This window comes from Festucalex cinctus, chromosome 2 (genome assembly GCF_051991245.1).
Source record: "Festucalex cinctus isolate MCC-2025b chromosome 2, RoL_Fcin_1.0, whole genome shotgun sequence".
Lineage (NCBI taxonomy): Eukaryota > Metazoa > Chordata > Actinopteri > Syngnathiformes > Syngnathidae > Festucalex > Festucalex cinctus.
This window is the reverse complement of record NC_135412.1, coordinates 13,400,468-13,424,481: the sequence shown is the minus strand read 5'-3', so window position 1 is coordinate 13,424,481 and position 24,014 is coordinate 13,400,468. Positions and strand designations below refer to the sequence as shown.

Below are 24,014 nucleotides of genomic sequence, written 5' to 3'. Positions count from 1 at the left end.
ATTGGCCAGATTTGTTTTACTATTTGCTCTTTTTCTCTCAGTGAATGACCTGAATTCATGATGTTTTTTTTTAATCTCTTTCAAAACAAGAAAAAAAAAAAACATACTGCATGTTGTTCTTGAAAGGGAAAAAAAGTTACATTATAGTATCATTTTAATTGGATTCATATTCATATTCATATTCATATTTACTTCAAAACATAATGTGGGTGGTGGTAGGTCATCCATATCTACATAGTCAAGGGCTTTTTGGACACGGAGGATCGTGACATGAGTCCCTCGGCACACAGAAAAAATAAACTGCAATAGAAAGATCATCTTTATTTGTCGTGTACACTCACATAGCCTACTGCACATGAAATTGGATCTGTGCATTTGCCCCATCAAAGCAGTCGTCACAACAAAGACACACTGTAGCATCTATATTTTTAAGATTGTAATAATAGGTTGTTCCATGGATCATCGCTCCATAAATCCTGAGAACGCCTGAATTTGAAATGTTGCCATTCTCTTCGCCCACCTGACTTTGTGAATAGTCTGAATAGGTTTGTAAACCTGGTCCCTGAAGTGGTCGCCACCCACTTGCAGGACACATACAAACAAATTAACACACACATTCATACCTATGGACAATTTTCGATGTAAGAAGATCACATATTTTTGGACTTTGTATTGGAGCAGAACTGTACGCTATAGTTGCAGTCCATCACTGCCGTTTTTAAAATTAATATTAGTAACAAAATATAAGAAAAGGAAAAGTGTGGTCCTAGAATTGCTGTATATGTATTCACATGAAAATGATAGCACCTTATCCATATCGGCACACGCATTATTTTTAGGGTTCCTTCCCGGCCATTTGCCCTCCCCCTCGCCATCCTCAAAGGGAAAACGAGTTCAACAGCTTTTATGCAATCCCAAACACACCAACGTGGTCGCAATCGCATGAACATACGTTATTATTTTTTACCAGGGGTTGGAAAAATAGTCGTACTTTATATGAATAAATAAATAATATCACCTAATTTCCAGCATGTTCTATGAGCAGCGGTCGTGCTGCTGCTGTTGACCTCAGAGGAGGACACACGGACCTCCCCTTTAAACCTGGCACTGCCCCTTTAAATACGTCACGCAGCTGACTCGCCGTGTTCTAGTGCGCTCGTGTGTATGTGTGGAGTGGAGTGAAGCGTGTGGTCGGACTGTGGTTGTGTTGTGTTGCATCCAGTCTACTTTTCTCGTGTTTAGCGTGCGAAGCGATGGGAATGTGCAAGAAATGGCTGTGAAACACACTGGCCGAGCGTTGCTGGCCCTGCTCGGGCTGCTGGCTGTCGGGAACGGTAAGTTTGAGCCGAGCCGAGCACATTTTCGGCTTTTGTCTCGCTCGCTCGCTCGCCGCGTGCGCGCGCATGTGCGTGTTTTATCTGTTGTCGTTCGCTCCTCGCCATGGCGCCGCCGCTGTTACACTGGGGGGGATTTTGGCTAACGTCGAGCTAGTACTGACCTAAAAAAACAAAACAAAACCGGGTTGTTGTTCACAATGACAGAACATATTTTCGTTAGTTTGCCGACACCTTCCCGCGTGCTTGTGTTTAATTGGAGCGAGCAGCTCAAGCACAACAACATGGTGCTGCTTGTTTACGTTGGAACGTCCACGAGCTAACGAATATTTATTTATACGCGAGTATATGCACATGTGACGTAATACATCTACGGATCAAGTTGTGTGGCTCACATTTTTTTTCTTTATTTATTCAACAATGTCACCGGCTTATCTATGTTTGTGTGTTGAGCTTAGCTCCCTCGTTAAACGTGCTCAATGTGTTTTAAGGGGGGAAAAGGCTCTCAGAATGGAGGCCTAACCTACTTAAGTGCCTGAAATGTGTTGTTTGCGAGTAAACACTGGCAGCGATTGCATTGGTGTCCGTTTGCGAAGGAGTGGAAAGGTTGCTCGCCCGCTGTGTGAATGTTGGCAACTTGGCAATGGCTGACTACCGCCGTGTATTCACAAACCCCAGACAGGAGTCACAGTTCAAGTCTGGCTGTATTGTGATGGAAATGTGGCAAGTGGGGGTCTTTAGGGGCGCTTCTCCGGTCTGGTCTAGCTGCTTGCAGATGATGGCAGCCTGCTCACCATGGCCTCTTACAAGCTAGCAGAGATTATAAAAGTGTTCACTCTCTTTAATATAGTAGTGAGCATTAAGAACAGTAGATTGCTTGTAGTAAAGTACCGGTACTGGTTCAGCTCCTTTACTGAAGTAAACAATACAAACTCTGAAATGTACTTTCATGCAAACAGCGTGTGAGTGTTGAAGGAACTGTGTATAAATACTTTGTTGCTGTTGAGAAGTAACTTGGTTTTAGAAATTACTTATTGAATCTGAAGTCTTTACGAAAAATTTTTTTTTATTTTATTATTATTATTTTTTATTTTTATTATTATTATTTTTTTATTTTTATAGCAAACAACAGTAATGGGGATTTCACAGTCAACACCATTCTTTCTTGCTGCCAACAACTGTGGGGAAAAAAAAATCTCTTAAAAACGGCCATGGATGGGGAATATCTTCCTTCTCCGACACTGTTGCATTATCATTTATGTCAGCAGTTTGAGCTCTGAGCTTGTACATCAATCTCTTAATCTCCACCATAGTGGATGTGACAAAGTGGAAATTTAGGATTTTTTTTTTTTTTAAAAGCATGTATTTTGTCATCATTCGTGGAGGATGAAAAAGTAGTAAGCCTGTTCTGACAAAGTAAGGAGTCAAACGTGCAGATCTGTTTCCAAATGCAGTGAGTAAAAGTTACAATTCATCTAAAAAAACAAGTTTTGAAGTATGACACCTGAAAAATCCCTAGTATAGCAGATTCCAACCACTGCAGACACACAACCTGTCTTCCCTTGTTGCAACTTGCCACTAAACTGATCAAGGTAATATTTAAACCTCATGTGCTGATGTTTTTACCTTCAAGTCATTGTCATCTCCTCCACTTTGAAATGACAACCTATTTCTATCATATTATCTTTTCTTATCATATTATCTAATTATGAAATTCGCATTTTTGGAATCTTGCATTTTGTTTTTATCACCTTCAGCTAGAGTACCAGTCAAACATGATCCACAGCAGAACATTACGAAGGAGGATTACAAAAGCAAAATTAAGTGAAGTCACAAACTCTAACTATTGAATACACTGTAAGATATGACGAATGTAACTAATATTTGTCATCAAAATCAGAATAATCCCTATGGTCAAGTATGTAAGAAACGGACAAGGAATATTGTCTCTGGTAGTTTGAGTTAATACTAGTGTGTAACGAAAAGAACATTTAGGACAGTGGTGTCCGAACTTTTTCATTTGAGGGCCACATACAGAAAATCAGGATGCAAGGGCCACATAATGTTATGAAGAGAAATTGTGTTTAGTCCTAAAATTGTACAAATAATGTATTTGTGCTTTTGCACATTTAGAAAAATGCTACAGTATATAAACCAATGTATTTGTAATATGGCAGTAGGGTTATTATAGTTTTGGAATTTTTCATTTTAGTTAGTTTTTATTAAAATAATCTTTAATGGCACCTGTTTTTCGATACCCTCCCTTCTTACTTTGACAATCTCCAAACATTTTTGTTTTGTTTATTTTATTTGAACTGAGTCAAATGCCATTTTTAGCCTATGTCGCGGGCCACTGAAAAATGGACGGCGGGCCGCAAATGGCCCCCGGGCCGTAGTTTGGACACCACTGATTTAGGACGTAACATAATAATAATAATTTATTATTATTAAATTGAATTTATAGGCGCCTTTCAAGACACTCAAGGTCACCGTACAACATAATATTTTTTATTTTTTTAAACTACAATAAGATAACAAAACATAATACATCATTAAAAGTAGTGAGTACTGTGATATATATACATAGTCTTTATATCAAGTAAGGGTACACACAGTACCAATTCCGAACAGTGGCACTTTGAACAAGTGATTGTGTAGACGCTGTAGAGAATTGTCACACTATTTAAAATGATGAGTGGTCCAGCCAGTGTTTGTAGCGTGGCGTTTGTGTTAGCGTGTGCGATGTAAACACCGGCCAGTATTGGCAACGAATAGAACTCCCTAAAGTTCAAAAACAGAGACTCCAAGTCCAGGCTCCAGTGTTTATTGAGCTCCGTCACATCAGTACAATATTTCTTGTTGATGTAGAAGCATATTCCACTGCCTTTTTGCTTTTCCCAATAGCTCAGTGTGCGGTCTGCACGGTGAAGTTTGAGGCCGGGGATTTGGGATGCGTTCACTGAGCCAAGTTTCAGTGAATCAGAGCGCCAGACGTGACAAGATTACGGAAAAATGACTTGTCTGTTAAAATGCTGAGTTTGTTTTTTGTTTGTTGATCGTTGGTTGCCTTTTGGGGGGGAATTTTGAACTATGGATCGCCTATAGAAATTGTGTACTTTAGTAATCAGTATTTTTTTACTTGAATTTATACTCTGTGGAGAATTTTAGAGGTGTTTGAAAGTGCTTTGTTCCCCGATTTTGTTGTTGTTTTGTTTTAGACAACTACACAAAGATGGTGGCTTCCGCCTCTACTTGCAGTAGTACAATTGTTCTACATAATTGAGTTGTTTGCAATGTTTCTTACTCTCTCAAGTAATTACTTCAATTAAAATAACAATCATGTCAAAAACCTTTTTGTTAAGAAAATGTACTTGCTTGACAATTCACAGAAATGAAACCTGGCCCAGATAGTGATAGTGACCTGAAATTTGGAAACGGCTGATCGAAACCAATACGTTTATCGAAGCACCCTCGCCCGAGGGTGCAGTTCAACACGCCTGCTCAGTTTGTACACATTATGCAGAAATGATGTCACTGTGTTTATTTGACGTGGGCACTCCAACATTGACAGTGATGTGTTAGGGTGGGGGTGTGGATGTGTGGCCTGCACAGTCAAAAGTGGGTGAATGTGTGTTGGGGGAAGGAGGGGATGGGGGACTGGTTTGTCCAGCTGGCAAGATCTTTAGTGAAAGGGGGCCACAAGTCGGTGTGGTTTCTGAACTCTCTGAAGGATTATGCAATACAATACCCCAAACCAGACCAACCTGAAAATCACTTAGTTCACGCAGATTGCATGGCTCGAGAGTGCCGTTTTTTGGTTGTCCATTTTTCACTCCCTGCTTTGAAATTAAGTCACGTGTTGTTGACTTCATTCAGATTAGGAGCGAGTTATGCTTGTTGCATGCTCGCGTGACACAGTCCGCTTTGTGTGCACTCAACACTTGCAATGTGATCTTAGCGCTGTCAGCCACGCAGCCTGGAGGTGGGGAGTGTCTCTTTCAACTATCAATGTCCATTATCAGAGTTGTATTTCCACTTTTAAATGTGTTTGCTATGGTTCCACTTAGGGGTGCACCAGTCACAATTTTCTGGCCGATCACCGATCTCCAATCTTTTAATAAGTCTGACCTGCCTATCGCGATTTTTATTTTTTTCATAACAAAGCATTACTGCGCCTTCACAGTTCCAATCCTATTTTTATTGGAATACATTGAACAATATCTGTGAAATAATTAGTGTTGTTCCGATACCGGTTTTGCCCCCGATACCGAGCCCCATACCCAGCTTTGCAGTATCAGACGATACCTGTTTGATTTCTTATTTTTTCCCTCAACATGAAAAAGCTGTCCTGCCGTTGTTTCAGAGCATTCAAGGGCCGATAGGATATCTTAGATCGGCATGCGGTGAACATGTCACATATCAGTGAATGTTGTGCACGGGCAAGACACAAGATGCTGCATCCAAAATCCTATATTAGCGTTGGAATTAATGGTATCTACTTGTTACTTGTGACTACTCACCGATACCACTGTTTTAATGCAGTATCGGTATCGGAACAACACTAGAAATAATACAAACGTGTGGGGATTATTATATTTATTTTTTAAGGGATAAGCAGATCACAGATGCCCCAAAATTAAGGAACTCTGAGCCAATAAATCGGCCGGCCGACCCAATCAGTGCACCCTAGTTCCCTCGTTTTGGTAATGACTTCCTGCCGCAAGCAATCTAAATAATATTTTTGTGTGTCTTTAACTTCAGAAAAGCACAAGGCAGGATTTGTTTGATTTACCTTGGTTGTTTGTTTGTGTAACAGCTAGGGATGCGGCAATTAACCGGTTTTACAATTAAAAGTGGTTTTAAACGTCAGGATTATCTAACCACAGCCATTCAATGACACCGGTTATTTCCGCTCACAACAGCTCTTGTTTCCGCACCGCCCATTTAGCGGTTGCACAACAACACAGCGTTGAATGCGCGAGGAGAGTTGCGTACCCGACCGCTGGGTTCCGAGGAGGCCTAGACCAGGTTGAGCGAACATAGGGAAAGGGTAGGCCGAACCGTAGCGGCGGCGGCGGGTGAGGCGGAGCGACGGAGAGGCCCGGGTCGCCGCCGGCGGGAACCAGCAGCTCTAGCTCGCCGCTCCGTCGCCATCGACCGACCGTCGGCCTCCTCCCAAACCCCGGGGCTCCAGGCCACGGCCGGGAGCTCCCGCGAAACCCCACCCCCTAAATCCTCAGCCGCTCGCTGGATAGGCCATAGTCCTAGATTTTGGAAGCTGATTTTTTTTTTTAGTTATTGTCAGTCATCTTTATTTATATAGTGCTTTCAAACATCTGTAGCTGTCACAAAGCTCTTTCAGAGACAACAAAACAAACATAGCATAAAACAGTAACAGCAAGACAATACAATCACAACAAATCAACCTTTTTAAATTTTCAATCTAAGAGGTATCTCAGACGATTACAACTTTACTTAAAGGGATAGTTTGGATTTTTGGACAGGAATCTGTATTGCATCCTCACCTCCAGTGGTACGCAATCAGCACTGACTTACACCTCACAGCGTTCTGTGACACGAATTCTGGTCCCGTTTTGGTCGAGAGGAAAGTAGTCCGGCAAGTTGGCTGGGGTCACGGAAATAAACTGTTTTTCTTCTAAAAACAATTTGCGTTCAAAAGAGCAAAACTTTGCCCTAGAAAAAAAGTCAGACTACATTACCGCCAGGCACTATTTTTCTGTTCGTTCATATCATTGTGCGGCACGCTGCATATAGCGAGGCAATCCTTCCGCCATAGTTATAACTTCGAAAAGACAAACAACTTGTAGATTAGTGCGCGTCTATCAGCTGTATGCAGGGCGTCGCGTATCAGTGATACGAACGAACAGAAAAATAGTGCCCGGCGGTTATGGAAAACTGGAAGTTTATTGGGCACAATGATGTTTCTCTACAGCCAGTGTTGATGCCTTCCTGCTTAAATGTTTACTACATGTCTGCATTATCTTAATCCATCTTTTTTGTAGTCAGTATTTACCATTTATTTGTGACAATGCAAGTGAACTCCACAGATTTAGGTCAAGTCTGAGGTGGTCTAGTATCAATAATGACCTCCGTTGGGCCCGCAGGGTCTTGGCCCTAATTGGTGCAGCAGACGGCATGCACTGTGACTGACCCTGCGCCGCTATTACTGATACTGCACCACAAGGGGATACTATCACCGCAGGACCCACAGTTTCACTCAGAAGCAGCCTCTGCTCCATGCCATTAATTCAAATACAGAACATTGACCAGATAGATCCAGTAGCAATGGGAGTTCATCACTGGAGGGCTTAATTTGGCACCTGCAATTCTCTTTTATTTATTTTTTGTAGAGCTGTTCAATCTGTTTTCATGGCTGATGTAATGCAGACGTGAGACACATTTTTCTCAACTCCATAGTTATATACAGACTCGTGGAATATCTTCCTGCGTCAAACTGCTCTTGGTACAGTACAAAACCACATCCGCAAGTACACTGATGCTGCCGTTCTCACGGGTTGAGACCTTCATGATGGGCGGAGGTTTGATGTGTTTCAGCGTTGTAAATTTAAATGTTAAACTTGAGTGGTGAGCAGCATACCATACATTTCATTCTGCATTCCTCTCACGGATTGGAAGAAACTGTTGTCGCTACTCTGTAAACTTTTTGATTTAAGGCTACAATAATTAATGTCTTCCGTTTATGACACTGAGTAAAAAGTTCTAGTTCATCCGTGCTGGTACTGAATATTGTTCAACATTGTCCTCATAACAAACATTACTGACTGACATAAATTAAAAAGTCAACCATGGAGGCTTAAAGATTTCAAGTCCATCACATTTACTAGCTGTTGCCTTATTAGTTTGGTTGGTATCATACAAAATCAAGGTTATTTTAGTTAACGAAAACTAATGAAAAAACTAAAATTCAAAACATTTCGTTAACAAAATAAAGTAAAAACAAAAATGCTTTTTAAAAAATTAAAACGAACTGAAACTACATTTTATGTTAAAACTATAATTATAGCAAAAATGTCCCTCATTTTAGTCTTTAGTAGCATTATTAATTTAATGTATTTGCCTTTGGGGATGATTTTAAATGTGATTTTAAGTACTGTACATTTAATTTGATATCAACCAGAATACCGACGTTTGAAAGTTGAAATACAAGAGTAGGTAAGAAATGCATTACTTTTTTTTGATTTTACCATCTTGCGCACAAGTAATACTTGGAAAAAAAAGAAATCAAAACTAACTAAAATGAAAATTCCAAAACAATAATAACCCTGTTTCGAATTTATATGTCAACCATACTGCAATTGGGTGTGTCATAAAAGTTCCAGGACGACTTCCCCCTTGAATCTACTGCACATTGGCAGGATTCATCCGCAGTTCCGTTGTCACGGCTATTTTGATGTTGTCCACATCTTTAAAACGGGTCCCCTTGATGACCTTCTTGAGCTTGGAAAGAGGAAACAAACACACAGACACAGAGCCATGTCGGATGAGTAGAGACGAGAGGTTGCTCCAGCATGGTGATGTTCTGTCAGATGCTCAGGGCATCGGTGTCTTGCCACAACTCTTGCCTCTTTTCGCACACTAAACGTGAGTTTTTATTTAAAAAAAAAAAAAAAAAAAAAGTAGGGCATGGAGCAGACAGCCAAATGTTTAAAAAAATATTTGTTTTTAGCTGCATTTAAATGTCAGACAGCGAGTGTTGATACTGACATGTCGGTCATAAGTCTAACAAACAGCTGCAAACTACACAAGAATAACCACAATAATGTAGTGTTAGAGGTTGCTGCAGTCCCGGGACTTGACTTTGGAATCTGATCAGTAATTTGACTCCGAGATGCAGACAAAGGTAATGACTTTCCTTTTTCCTGGAGCATTGATTCAGACGCACTTGCGCATGGTGGTGTGTGTGTTTTGTGTGTTGCACTGTCTGGTGGCGGCTGTTTGTCTTGATCAACTCTGTCTGGTATCTGTAGCGATCGAATTTCAGCCAGTACATTTGGTTAATGGTGCTGTGCGTCTGACCCACGTGCTCAGTGTGTTTTTGTGTGTCTCCGTTTTGACACAACTGCTCAAAGAAGGAGCTCTGAACAGCACATAAATGACTACGTTTACATGCAGTCAATATTCGGTCAGAATTCCGGTTTATGGAACAATCAAAGTAACCTTTGGCGTGGCGGACCGAGTTACTCTCGTTTACATGGTCATCTGTGGTCGATTGGAATATCCTGTTTGTTTGGATCGCGATGCGCTCACAACGTAATTATGTAAATAGACGTAATTTCTGATTTTCACTTACTACGAATAAAATACATATTTATGTCACTCACCACGCTATATGAAGTAGTAGTCTGTTTCCTCCTCACTCGAGAAGTGTGGTTCTTTGCTATGAGCGTAATGTTTGTTTACATCGGCTTATATTTCCGGTGGGTTACATGCCAGAAGCACTGACTTATATATTGTATAATAGGCACAAACTGGCGTTTTCACCTTAGAGACACAGAATAATGTGAAAATGCTGTGGAGAAATCAATGTATTCAGGCAAGGCTCCTTTATGGAGCGGGCTTGAGCTGCGCATACATACAAGTGGTTACTACATAGACCACGATTCCTTGTGAATTCAAATATGCTGTCACGTCAATATCCTAACAATGGAGTCAACAGAGTGTATTGTGTGTTGTTAAGATGAATGGAACTATGCTGCGGTTTGCTGTCTGTCCCAAGTTGGGGCAAAACTAGTTTGGGCAATAGTGTTTTATTAATCCCTTCCTCACTACAACTGTCATTTCCTGCCTCAGCATGCACGGAATTATAGGAACCCAATGTGTTCTCTCCTTTTTAACTTTACTGTTCCCTTGTTCCTGTTACTTGCCCCCACCCTCCAGTAAGTCAAAGTCTAGACTGGGTTTTAATGACGCTCACAGCTGGTCTCTTGGGCGGGACTCAGTCGCAGCTGGGGGGCCCCCGTAAGTCCGGCTCATTACTCCCCCGCCCCTTTTATATTGTCCGGCCCAGCCCCCCCGCCCTGTCTGGCCCTCAAATATTGGGGTTGTTGCTGTTCACCATGGCTCCATGGCACCCATCCCCCTCTCTCCTGCCCGGCTCTTTGTTGAGCAGGGCCTCTCCAATCCCTCCTCATGTCGTCTTAATCTCCGCACAAAGCGCTAGTGTAAAGACCAACAATAATGTGCATACAACAGCAGAGTTCACCAAATATCCCAGTGGCGCACATCAGGCCACGAGTTGCTTTTGTGATGTTATTCCTCCTACTTTAAACCTATTATGCGGCCGTGCTGTTAGAGCTTAGTAATTTTTGGTTGCCTTTAGCACCAGTGTCTGTATTTTCTCCATGCCGGTCCATCCCTCAAGAGAGTGCAAACTCCCACAAAACAAACTTTTGGTTGACCACAAACCATCAGTGAAGGACCTGAGGCATTAAATGTCTGCTCATGTTTCCAAGCTTTTTTGAGGGGATTCCATTTGATGACTTTCTCGTGGCCCCTTTTATCCTTGTCAGACAATCAATACCTTCATTCTGATTGAGCTGAAGCGTGATTTGGCCTTTCCCCTCAACTGTATTTGTTTATATGACCCAATTGGCTTTACCTCTGCAGGAAATTCCTTTTGTGTGAAAACTGTCGTCAATTTGCCAAGATTCAAGCCTTTTCCTGTTCCCCTTCTGTTTAGCAAGGTGCATAAATATTCCTGCAGTCCTGGTTAGTGCTCCTTTTAACTAAACAAGCTTAAGCCTACTACAATTTGAATTTTAGCACCGAATTTCACCTCCCGACAATCGTAAGGATGTACCGATTTTATTATTCCTGCCGTGTGTAGTGTGTGACTTTGGCTGCGGAGAAGGATGTTTAGGCCTCTCTGATCTCAAATCGGGGATATTCAACATGTGGGATTGTTTTGGCCCGTCTTCTCACTGTGTGTGGTGTGCCCGAATGACAAGCGAGTAGCCGGTTGACAGTGACTTGCAGCCAATCAAAAAGCAAGGCAGCGAGAGAGGATGGTGGGAAATCCAAAATCAAAATCTCATCATTTGTGTTGTCTGCTGGCAATTTTAAGATCTTGCCATGTAAACCAGGCTTTAGATTGATTTCATCACATAGGAAATGGAATACAGTACATGAGGTTTAAAAAAAAATATAAAAAAAATAAATACTCCCACACAGGATGAAGCCTGATTTGCGTTTGCGCATTTTTGTGACGCTGCAGTTGTGCAAACCGGCTGATGGTGCAATTGATGCAACCACAATTTGGAATATGTTGCAAGATAGTCCCACAGTGGGGTGAAAAATCTGCTCAGCCCCACTTGTAACAAGGAAGTTGTGAGAGCGTCTCTGGTCAAAGACCCTCCGGATAAGACAGAAGATTAGTGGAAGCTTGCCACGCTTAAATCTTTTTTTCTCTCTGTGCCAGACATTGTTAAAGCTTGAACTGACTGTCAAGCTTCTCTGGAAAAGAATAAAGATAAGAATTCCTCTCGTCTTGGCTTATTAATGCTTTGTGGTCCACAGTCGAAGTCTTGAGAGGTCCACTCTTCATTTCGATTGAAGGATTAGTTGCTGGTCTGTGACATAACTGTGACATGTTACTCCTGGACTACACCGTGTTGTTTGCAAGGATTTGATTCTATTACTTTGGTAGCTAGTGCCCAGACCCACTCAGGTCCTGATATGCTCCGTGTTTGCTAGCATCAAACGTTGGTAGAAGCCTGTTAAGGCTGACCAAAGCTAAATGAAAACATGTCCGCTTGGACTCTAAATCCCGTTTGGCTCCAAAACTAATCAGTTTCTTCTTGAGCTCCGGCTGCTTAGCCATCACTACAACTGGTTCACAAGTGCAGACCTTTTGGCTCTGACCTCAGTTTTATTTTCCACTAGCGCATTTGTCCTCCAGAGAGACGATGTGCTTGACTAGTGGTGGATAAGACAACCTTTCAACCCTCTTGGATGACAAGCAGTTATTTTTGTACAGCACAGCTAGGTCAACTTGTGACTCAAATACCCGGCTATAAACTAGGTGTAAGGTACAGTGTATTGTAAATCCTATGAGGAAATAAAAATGGGGTTGTAAACTTTTATAATTTTGTGTACTTTTTTTTTTTTTTTTTTTTGGTCTCATAAAGATTAAATATAGAAATACTGGGACCTCTCGTGTCAGTGAGATCTAAACACGAGCAAGAAATGAAGCCCAATGCCACATTGGGGATTTGGCAAGAGCCCTCTGGCCTCTCCCCTTGTTGAGTTTCAGTTTGTCTCTTCTGCGGGCAGGTCGGTCTCCACCCAGCCTCTCTGGGTCCATCCGCAGTGAAGGCTCTGATTTCAGGGCCGTCTGGGTGCTGCTACTTAAGACCTGCTCTGTGTCTGACGTCATAGAAATGTCTCCAAGCTTGAATTGAACTCTTTACATCCGCTTGAGATCGTAGGATTAGCTTTCCCTCTGCTGGCCAATTAGGAAATGTGACCAACTGGGCCAAACGCTGACTATGTGCCATACACGCAACAGCAAAACATTTTAATAGGCCACTAGATTAATCCATGTGAACAACTTTACTCAAAAATGGCCACAGTCATCATCATTCATTCAAAGCCAAAATCTTTTGAGACTTGCCCACAAACTCCATGCAAACTACTCAATCTGAAAGGTCACAGCACTTGTGAACTGTACTTAATTGTAGCGAACCAGGAAAAGTGAGGGAGGTGGTTTTTGGAGTCTCATACTTTCTACGATTCACTCACTTATCAAAATGAGTACAGAAGTATGCAATGGTGTGAAAGTATCACTTGAATTGTCTGCACAGTTCATTTGATCACTTGTGGCATTCACAAGATGCATTCTTGTATTTCTTTTTACTCACCTTATGGCTAAAAGCTGCTCTCTCTAACAATTTGGCCAAAAATATCTTTACAATAGCCAATTTATTTGACCATTTCTAACGCAAACATCTTCTAATTAGTAGATTAACACCTTAGCTGTTCGTGGGTCCTCCTGCAAGCCTCTCGCCAATAGTTTTCAGACTGAATTTGGGTTTGGATTTCCTGTACTCGGATGTGATGTCAAGTACATGTGAATGTGAAGAAGGGTGTGTGCAGTTTTATTTTTCATCAACGGGTGGCAGTAGCGATTCAAAATAGAATTTTCTGCGTTCAGTAGCTTTAATACAGAGATATCCTTGTATTTCTGCATTCTTCCTTAATCTCTTGCCTTTTTAGAGACGTCACGGTATCCGATACGACATTGCGGTATTAGCGTCGTGGTCATGTCTCGGCATAAAATAATGCTGTTGTGCGAAAAATTTAGTTTTGGTTCAGCTCTACGGCCCGTCGCTTAGCCCTCTGCTACAACACTCCCTCCACCTCTTTGTTACTGCATACACTATTGACCATATAATCCATGTGACCACATCATAAGAAATGCACTCCTGATTGGGTGACAGGCCTGCATGACCAAAATGTTACGTTAATGCGAAATTAAAGTGGACAAAACGGTGTAACCAAGGTAGATGATGGGTTTACGTTAATCAACTTTTAGTTCATGTCTTGTCCCCCCCCCCCCCAGCTCTTCGTTGTAACTGCACCACCTGCGAGAAGACGGGCTATGAGTGTGAGACGGATGGCGCCTGCATGGCCTCCACCTACACCATCCAGGGAAAGGAGCAGCACGTGCGCATCTGTATCAACAGGGACAACCTGGTTCCCCCCGGGCAACCCTTCTACTGTCTGAGCGCTGAGGGTCTACTCAACACTCATTGCTGCTATGTAGACTACTGCAACAGTATTGACCTGAAAGTCCCCGGTAAGGCGATGTCGGATCAGCATCATCACCTACAGTAGTCCCACTGTGAGACTGACATGAAAATATTCACCTGTGTGCTCCCAGTGCCAACAAAGGAGGACATCTCAGGCTCGGGCGGCTCCTGGGGTCCTGTGGAGCTGGTGGCGGTCATCGCGGGGCCCGTCTTTCTGCTTTGTGTGCTGCTCATGGTGGGCGTTTTCCTGTTCCAGTATCATCAGAGGGCCTACAGTCACCGGCAGAGGTTGGAGGTGGAGGACCCGTCTTGTGACCATCTGTACTTGGCCAAGGAAAAGACCCTGCAGGACCTCATTTATGACATGTCTACCTCCGGATCAGGCTCTGGTAATCAAATCACATGCATACTTACTGACATATAAGATGTATTTTATCATTGATTTGGAAGGTTCTCAATTGGTTTCATCAGAGGAGCCATGTTTGTACATGATCATTAAAGGGATACTTTACTTATATAGCCATTTTCTGCAGTAAAAATTATTTTATTTGTCTATAATTAATTTGATATTTTCATTATTTTTATGTTGGTACCTTTTAAAAACACATTTTGCAACTTGCTGACTGAAAATATCATATGTCCTCAGGTAACGACCAATCACGGCACAGTTTGCGAACATCACATCACCCAGAAAAAATATGAGTCGTGTTTGGTCGTTACCTGAGCTCTGAGCACCTGTGAAGTCATTTTTAGTCGACAGGAAGTTGCAAAATGCATTTTTAAAGGTACTGCTGCATTCGAGGATGGTCGGAAGTCGGACTTTTCCGAATTCAAACCAGGAAGTGTGTACGGGAACCCCCTTTAACTCGAAAATCCCACTTGCGAAGTCGGAAACAAAAAAGTACCCCGGCTTTACTGACCGACGACAATGTGACGTCACTCTACAATGGTGACCCTTTTTGGAAACACAGACCGTGAATGGTAAAACACAATTTACTTGCGTATGAAACTAGATAGCTTTCTTCATTCATAAATTTTCGACATATCTTCATGTAACACAACACAAGTGACAGTATGCCGCTATCTCCCTGCATGAAATAAGATAAAACAATAAATGAAGCAAAATTGCGAGAAGGAAGGTTTGCTGGAGGTCGAAATGAGTTTTGAGAATCAAAATTATATATATATATATATATATATATATATATATATATATATATATATATATATATATATATATATATATATTAGGGGTGTTAAAAAAATAGATTCGGCAATATATCGCGATACTATATCGCGCAATTCTCGAATTGATTCAATAGGCGGCTGAATCGATTTTTTTTTTTTTTTTTTTTTTTTTTTTTTTTTTTTAAAGAGCTCAGAATTGTTCATTCGGTAGTCTTACCGATTCAACGTCTTATCATCATTGGCTTTTCTTTCTTTTTTTTTTCTTTTTTTTTTTCCATTTTTAATGGAAAAATATTCAACAAAACGTCTGACTTCGGGTTAGGATTCACACCTTGAGCATGGAAGAATGTTATATGAACGGAACATTAAGCCTTAATATTTTATTTTAATGCTGTTCAAACATGAAACAGATTACAACCTCTATAAGACTGAAATTTCAGATAAATAAATAATACATTTTCATATAAATCTAACACTCTACATTGTAGAGTCTAGCTTGTAGAGTCTACAAGCTTACTGATTAATATTTTCTAAATTTGAATGAAAAAAAATCGCAACAATAGACTTATAAATTCGTATCGGGATTAATCGGAATCGAATCGTGACCTGTGAATCGTGATACGAATCGAATCGTCAGGTACTAGGCAATTCACACCCCTAATATATATATAAAAAAAATCAGTAGCCGCCATTTTGGTTGTTTACTTTCGCCTCGAAGGCTTGCAGGTCAGAACTGGGAAAAAACAGCTCCGATAAATCCAACTAATTGTGCATGGAAAAAATCATGGAAATATCCAATTATTTATAGACAAAAAAACAACAACTTTTTGCTGCCAAAAATGGCCAAATAATTGAAGTACCACTTTATCCCAACCCAGTTTATATATTAAAAAAAAAAAAAAATCAACCCAAAACAACTTTTGAAAACACGTACATTGGGACCTTGGCTTTCATAATTAATACATTCCAGGTAGTCTGACTAAAACCAAATCCTATGAAAATTCAAAGCAGAATTTCCCACAGGAAATAATGTAAATTCAATTAATACATTCCAAACACCCAAAAGTATGACCAAAAATAGATTTTGTAGAGGATAACGGTAGTTGTATGTACTGGAAGTGTAAAATAAATATGAGTGACAGAGAAGGCAAATGGTTTTTATTTTTTTCCCGTATTTGGTGGTGTAACCCTTACTTGCAATAATTGCTTCGAGCCTTTTTTTCCTGTAAATTATCAACCAAAAATCAGTTCTACTGAATTTATTAACCTTGTAGTCCGAATTTCGGGAAATGTTTTTATTATCAGCATCTTATGTTTTTAATCCTCCTCGGATGTTAAACTGCTGGTCACGGTGACCTCACACAAGACGTTGGAGCCACGGATCAGTGAAGTCTTATCATAATCTTAGAATGATTTGTGGTCGTCACAGGGATTTTACAAGTCTGGAAACTTTGCATGGCGGCAATTATTTTATGTGCGGTCCAAGTGATAACAGTGAAAATACCTTGCGGTTCCAGAGTAATCCGCTCGGAATGTGTGCAAACATGTCGATGACGGGAACACGCATGAGGTCATGTTGCGCTCAGGCAACTTTGAAACATGTTTGTCGTTTTAGTAGCTGTTCTGCTGTTGATGCCCCCAAAAAACTGTTTTTCATTTGTCATCTACTGCCCCCTACAGGCCTGCCACTGTTTGTGCAGCGGACGGTAGCCAGAACCATCGTGCTGCAGGAAATCATAGGAAAAGGCCGCTTCGGTGAAGTCTGGCGGGGGAAGTGGCGCGGGGGGGACGTGGCGGTGAAAATCTTCTCATCCAGGGAGGAGCGCTCCTGGTTTCGAGAGGCCGAGATCTACCAGACAATCATGTTGCGCCATGAAAACATCCTGGGATTCATCGCGGCGGACAATAAAGGTGACGGACGCTAACAGCTACATGCTAACCGGAAAAAGACTTCAACAATATAATTTCAAATTCATCTCACGACAGTGAAATTCGATCAAATGTTCTGTGTTCTCCTTCAGACAATGGCACATGGACTCAGCTGTGGCTGGTGTCGGACTATCACGAGCACGGCTCCCTTTTCGACTACCTGAACCGCTACTCGGTCACCATCGAGGGCATGATCAAGCTGGCGCTGTCGGCCGCCAGCGGTCTGGCACATCTGCACATGGAGATCCTCGGCACTCAGGGTGAGGGCAGCTCTGTTGCGCACGGCAACGTCACCGACACCACCGATTTTTCAAAATTAAGGACGCGCCTCCCCGCAGGTAAGCCTGGCATCGCGCACCGTGATCTCAAGTCCAAGAACATCCTGGTGAAGAAGAACGGCATGTGCGCCATCGCTGACCTCGGCCTGGCCGTCCGCCACGAGTCCATCACCGACACGATTGATATTGCTCCCAACCAGCGCGTGGGCACGAAAAGGTAAAGTCTTGCCATGTCCTCGCACCCAAACGGCTGCTAGTGTTTATCCTTTCTTAGTGTTTATTTGTTTTGTTTTGATTTGTTCATTTTCTTTTCAGACAATCATTGGGAGAAATTACAACATTTCAACATACAGTTAACAGCATGTAGACTACCCGAAAAGAGTGTATTGGGCGCCTCGAAGTGAAAATGATTCCTCTGAAGTTGATTGCCATTTTTGCTACAGGGATCAGTTGCTAAAATTGGGATTGCTGCATGTAACATGGCCATTTGGGGGCAGTGTGGTGCCTCACTTTAAGAAGTAGAAGAAGAAAATTACGATGGAGCTTGGTTAATCAAAATTGTTTTTCAGCGTTTGGGTCTGAATACGCACGCTCATTTTCATTAGCAGGTTAATGGTGTTTTCCATTGTGTATTAGCTTTGCGCTAGCTATGTTCAGGAACTAAACAAAACAAAGTGTGATTTGTATTTGAGAGCACTAAGTGTAGTCTTAATTTAGTTTAGTTTAGTTTTGCAGTTAACTTCAACTAGAGTTTTATAAATGGCTTGAAACCGGCAACATTGGACTTTTATTTTTTATTTTTTATTTTTTTATTTTTTTTAAGGACTATCTGCCAAACTGTACTCAGTGTGGAGAGGGAGGGCAGAATATGTTGTTAGTGTAAACAGTGCAAGTCAGATGGGAGGCACTTTGGACTAACAAAAATAAAAAATAAAAATCTCCAACCAGGGTTATTATAGTTTTGGAATTTTCATTCTAGTTAGTTTTTAATTCATTTTGAATTTTGGGTTTTAAATTGAGTTAGTATTAATTAGTTTTCCAGGTGGTTCTGTTTGTTTATATTAGTTGTAGTCATTTAAAAAATGCTTAATTTAAGTTTAGTTTTAGTTAGTTTCAATATTAGTTTTCGTTGTAATTTTTATTTTTAATTTTTATATGTATTACTTGTGCGCAGTATTTAATAAACACCATGGTAAAATGAAAAAAAGTAGCAAATATCTTACATAGTGCTACATAGGGCTGTGCAATTAATCGAAATTCAGTTACAATTTCAATTATTACACTCCACAATTACAAAAACAGCTTAATTTTTAAAAACAATAATTAATACTAATTTTTGAGTTTTTTTTAATTTATTTATACATTTGCACCTTTTTATTTTTTATTTTAAAATAAAAACATGTTTGAACATGTTCTTATTTTGTACCAAAAAATAAATGATTGTCCTACTGCACAGTGCACATTCTGCAATTCAACATAAATAAATAAATATATATTATTATAAATGTATATTATTATAAATTCTGTTTGGTCCAAAAGGAACTTACATATTTATAGTATTTCTTTTTTTTTTCTTTTTTTTTTTTTTTTTAAATCATCATTATTATTATTGAAAAAAAAAACATATTTATAGTATTTTTTTTTTTTAAGTTGGTCTTAATATTTTAAATTCTTAAACATTATCTTGTTTTGCACCAAAATAATCATTTGAATAATCGGGATTTCAATTATTGCCAAAAATAATCGTGTTTTATTATTCTTTCCATAATCGAGCAGGCCTAGCGCTACATTTCGGATAAGTTAAATGAAAAAGCAGGCGAGGCGAGTCAAAAGTCAAGCGTGCAAAATTGTTGCCTAGGAGCGATGTCGTCTGAAGGTGCTTTTCTATTGGCTGCTGCAAGATGATGTCACTTCCGTTCGAGACACTTTGAAACGTCCTTATTCCGGTTTAATAAATATACTTAAAATCACATTTAAAATCATCCTCAAAAGCTCATGTATTAAATTAATTACCAAAGACTGAAATTGACATTTTCACTATAATTACAGTTCGTTTTAGTTTTGTAGATATAAAATGTAGTTTCAGTTAGTGAATATTTTTGTTTTTATTTGATGTTGTTAACGAAATTGTTTTTTGAATTTTAGTTTTAGTCTTTTCGTTAGTTTTCATTGACTAAAATAATCTTGGTTCCAACAAATAGCTTTTTTCAAAAAACTAATAAATATTCCTTACCAAACAGGAATGAATGACTAAGATCATCAGCCAGCTGTGTATTTTTCCTCAACATGATGATGATGATGATGATGATGATGTGGTGCGTCCTCACAGGTACATGGCTCCAGAAGTGTTAGACGAAAGCATCAACATGAAGCATTTTGACTCCTTCAAGTGCGCCGACATTTACGCTCTGGGTCTGGTGTATTGGGAGATCGCACGCCGCTGCAATGCAGGAGGTGAGGCCCCGCCCCCTCCCGGACCGGACACATCCGAAGTAACAAGCCGGAAACGCTGACTTCTTCGTTTGGCAGGTGTCCACGAGGAGTACCAGCTGCCCTACTATGACCTGGTGCCCTCTGACCCCTCTATCGAGGAGATGAGGAAGGTGGTGTGTGACCAGAAGCTGCGGCCCAACGTGCCCAACTGGTGGCAGAGCTACGAGGTATTTATGCTCGGAGCTCAGTTTGGATTTTTGTATTTAGCCATGATTTATTTGCAGTTTCACTTGTACATGTCTGCAATTGTTCAGCATGTGCACATAGTACAGCTCCTCTTAAAATTATTCAACCACAAATTACTTGTGTTGATCTATTTCAATTCACATTGTGGGTTCTACGTTTCTCATGGCAGCTGGAATCTTCCTAACTCCTCTTGGAGATAAGCAAACAGTAGGAGGGGCATAGTTCAGGTGGTAGTATGACAGTCTCCCAAGCTGAAGGTCGAAAAATTTTGAAAATCAGGAATAAAGTTTTTTCCCCCCCTTTACGTAAATAGCTAACATTGTCACATAAATCCCCGTATGAGTTTTTCTTTTTTTCTTTTTCTTTTCTTCATTTTTTTTAATGAAAAAAAAAAAAGGTTTTTGAAAATCAGGAATAAACAAAAATCAGGAATAGCCCCCTTTTTTTTTTCTCTCCAAAGAACATAAGATATTTTTTTCCCCTGAATTCCCAGGACTAGCAAAATGGTGCCTTAATCTAAACACAATACAAAGAGAATTACTTGTGTAGTGTTTCCTCACTTTTGGCGGGTGTTACATTCCACGCCCACTCGCAATTAGGTGAATTTCTGCGAAGTAGGGGGAATTTTTGAGAACAAGTTACTTCTACTGAACCATAATATATCCACTACACAATTCCTACCCTTCTAGACACTTGTTAACCTAATTATAGTAATGTAATGTAAATATAATAAGAAAAATAGCAGCATAAATAAAGAATATAGTAACTCTGGCGTGGGTGAAACAGTCACATTGCCGAGCTTTTCGTCTGCTATCTTAATGCTAATGCTAACACAATGCCGTCTATGCTGTTGGCAACCTTACTGTTTTTCCCATCTATCTGCCTTATACTGCCCCCTGGTGGGGCGTTTTAATTATTTATCATTCTACTGTATTTAATCCTGCCATTAAAGTACAATATCAGAGTGCAGTTTTTTGCACGTTACAGAAATTTTTGGGAGGTTTCACCTTCAAGCGATCATGGAACTATCTAAACTCCTCAAAGCACCTTGTCCTGTATTCACATTTTGGAAGAGTTGCTAAGCGTCCCTCTGTCTTGTTTGTGTGTTGTGCAGTCGCTGCGCGTGATGGGCAAGATCATGCGCGAGTGCTGGTACTCCAACGGCGCGGCGCGTCTGACGGCGCTGCGCATCAAGAAGACCCTGTCGCAGCTGAGCGTGGAGGAGGACATCAAGATGTGAAAGAAGCCCCTGCCAGTTTTCAAGCCAAGGCCTACCTCACCTTTTTAGCCAAAACTACTGAGACCCACCAACCCTGTCCGACGTCCTCGTGTCTTCCCGCCCCCTCAACCCCCCCCCCACTTCCCCTCGTCATGGGCCGCAGCACTACCACTGTTAATATCATCTCACGTTTGTTTTCGTCTTCCAGATGGCAGGAACTACTAGTGTACAGTTTTCATGACTTTATTTGTCTTTGTTTTTGTAAGAGAGCAATCACTCCAAAATTATCCCAACCATGTACAGGCTGTGAATGTTTGAGGAAGGTGGAGGCCATGTTTGTAGTCCAATGTGAAAGGACTACAAACACATCCTCTTACTGCTTCCATCACTCACTCAAGATGAAAAAAACAAACAAACAATCAAACAAAATGTGACCATGTGTAGCTTCCTCTGTGCAACCTGCAGGCAAGCACTGGACTGGCAATGGAAAAACGTTTTTTTAATTTATTTGTGACTTTTGACTTGATGTGGACGAACACTGTGAGACGACCGACCGCCGCGCCGCCCAAATGGCGTGATGACATCGGCGTGTCGGGCCAAGAGGCGTATCAAATGTTTTTATTCTTTTTAATATATATATATCGATATATTGTGTGTTTCTGTCATGAATTGTTTTCTTTTGTGACTTTTGACACTACTGATGGGTACATTTTGTTTTTCTTTTCAAATTAAATAACAACCCCCCCCATCCGTTAGCACCAATGTGAACCGTGAGGGTACTTGTCGTTTTTTTTTTTTTTTTTAAACAAAACAAAATGAATCTGCTGGATTTTCTATCGTTTTCTTGGTTGTTAACCCCCCTTCTCATTTGTTGGTACTACTGATCCCACATTTGCTGCAGCTAATTTCCTTTATTTTCATGGTTGGGATTGCCAAGCGAGGTGTTTTCAGGGCTCAACAACGCAGATGTGATCGATTCCTAACATATCCTCTCACTGACACTGGAATATTTTATTTCATTTTTTTATTTTATTTTATTTTATTTTTTTGCGACCTGGAATTCTGGACCCTGTTTGATTGCAAAGCAGAAGCATGATGTCATAAGTAGTTCCTGGAATGGCTGCCAAAGTGAATCTGCATGTTTTTCATTCATTTTGTTGGCCTTGGCCACGCCGAGGTGTTGATCAGGAATCTGTGTGTTCATGTTTGTTTGTGTCGCATTGGTGTCTGTCTTGCATGCAGCCGGGGAGTTACGGGAGACACAAAAAGTACAACGGCCCTGTCCATGTTTTGTTTTGTTGCCATGGATACACGGCTATTAGACATCCTGTCCGTGTGTAATATTTCAAGATAGGAAAATCCATGTTGTGCAAATGTTTTCAGGATTACTGTATATAGGTGATATACAATAAATTCCTTTTTTTTCTTAAGTGCCTGGCTTCATGAATGTAAATACCCTCATCCTGTCGCGGTAATACGGTGCACTCCACCTCCTTTTAGTCGCGCGATGTCAACCGGTGTCGGTACCAGATGTGATTGGGCTGCTAGATTGTATCGGGGTCGCCTGCCGATGACGTTGCGCTACAGGATTGTCTGGAAATTGTTTACAATTGTTCAAACTAACAAAATTTATGGAGTAACATTGTAAAAACGTAAATAAACCTAAAATATAAAAGCATGATATTTTAAGAGTGAAAAAAAAAAATTGATTGAAGTGCCTTCGTGCTTGTCGGTGACAGTACAGCAGCTTCGGTTTGGTTTCTTTTTTTAGCTGTACACTATAACAAAAGACAGTCTTAACTCTTTGACCGCCAAAAACATTTAATGATGTATTCTAAAATCCTAACGAATGCCGCCAAAAACGTTAATTTGCGTTTAGAACTTTCTCTCTCTCTCTCTCTCTCTCAAAGGGCAGCGCAACTTCTGTGCAGCGCTGCCTTGTCACTAAACAAAAAACAGTGTGAAAATCAACTGTTGTACCCAAAAAAAAAAAAAAAACTTCACTAAAAGCCTGTTTTTCTCTTAATATTTTTGTATTTTCACTTATGTCACTCAAATGACCTAATTTCAAATGGTCATTACTAAAGAATGGAATAAGGTAGAAACATACCTTTTTTCTCATGAAAAGAATGGAATCCAATCTTTCATATGCTATCCACCATATTTATGTTGTTATGGCACAATGTTCTGTTTGCTTTGAAAGATGAGTGAAAATGCTCCAAATCGGCTGGCACCGTTGGGGTTTTTTGGATGATGTTTGGCAGTCAAAGAATTAATGATAGTAACACTTTAACAATCTAATCTGACAATATTTGTCACAATTATTTTGTGTATCATTTATTCAATCTATTTTATTATTTATTCAATATATATTGCGTTTATATTCTTAGGTTAATTTACGTTATTACAATTTCAATTCGTACATTTTATTTAAATTACATCTTTAATATTTTCTTTCCAATGTTTGACGTCAACGGGATAATTTCCAGCCAACCCCGATACGATCTGGCAGCCCGATCACATCTAGTACCGACACCGGACGTTTTCGTTAATTTATAAAACCCGCGGACAGGACGTAAAAAAAAAAAAAGAAAAA

General features: G+C 40.4%; 1 protein-coding gene across 1 annotated transcript; it reads left to right on the top strand.

The window, feature by feature from the left end:
* Nucleotides 1–1,134: 1,134 nt before the first annotated feature.
* acvr1ba (activin A receptor type 1Ba) lies at nucleotides 1,135–22,848 on the top strand. The gene is made up of 9 exons (XM_077512971.1): nucleotides 1,135–1,334; nucleotides 13,936–14,172; nucleotides 14,257–14,514; nucleotides 16,994–17,224; nucleotides 17,335–17,502; nucleotides 17,581–17,737; nucleotides 19,850–19,974; nucleotides 20,050–20,180; nucleotides 21,314–22,848. Exons 1-9 carry the CDS (start codon nucleotides 1,271–1,273, stop codon nucleotides 21,437–21,439), a joined length of 1,497 nt encoding a protein of 498 aa, XP_077369097.1. The 5' UTR covers nucleotides 1,135–1,270; the 3' UTR covers nucleotides 21,440–22,848.
* Nucleotides 22,849–24,014: the final 1,166 nt, after the last annotated feature.

Excerpts from the sequence above, each read along its gene's own strand:
- acvr1ba (XM_077512971.1), top strand. The coding sequence starts at position 1,271 with ATGGCTGTGAAACACACTGGCCGAGCGTTGCTGGCCCTGCTCGGGCTG. Across the intron at positions 14,515-16,993 it reads TACCTCCGGATCAGGCTCTG|GCCTGCCACTGTTTGTGCAG; the intron begins GTAATCAAATCA and ends TGCCCCCTACAG. Across the intron at positions 17,503-17,580 it reads GGAGATCCTCGGCACTCAGG|GTAAGCCTGGCATCGCGCAC; the intron begins GTGAGGGCAGCT and ends GCCTCCCCGCAG.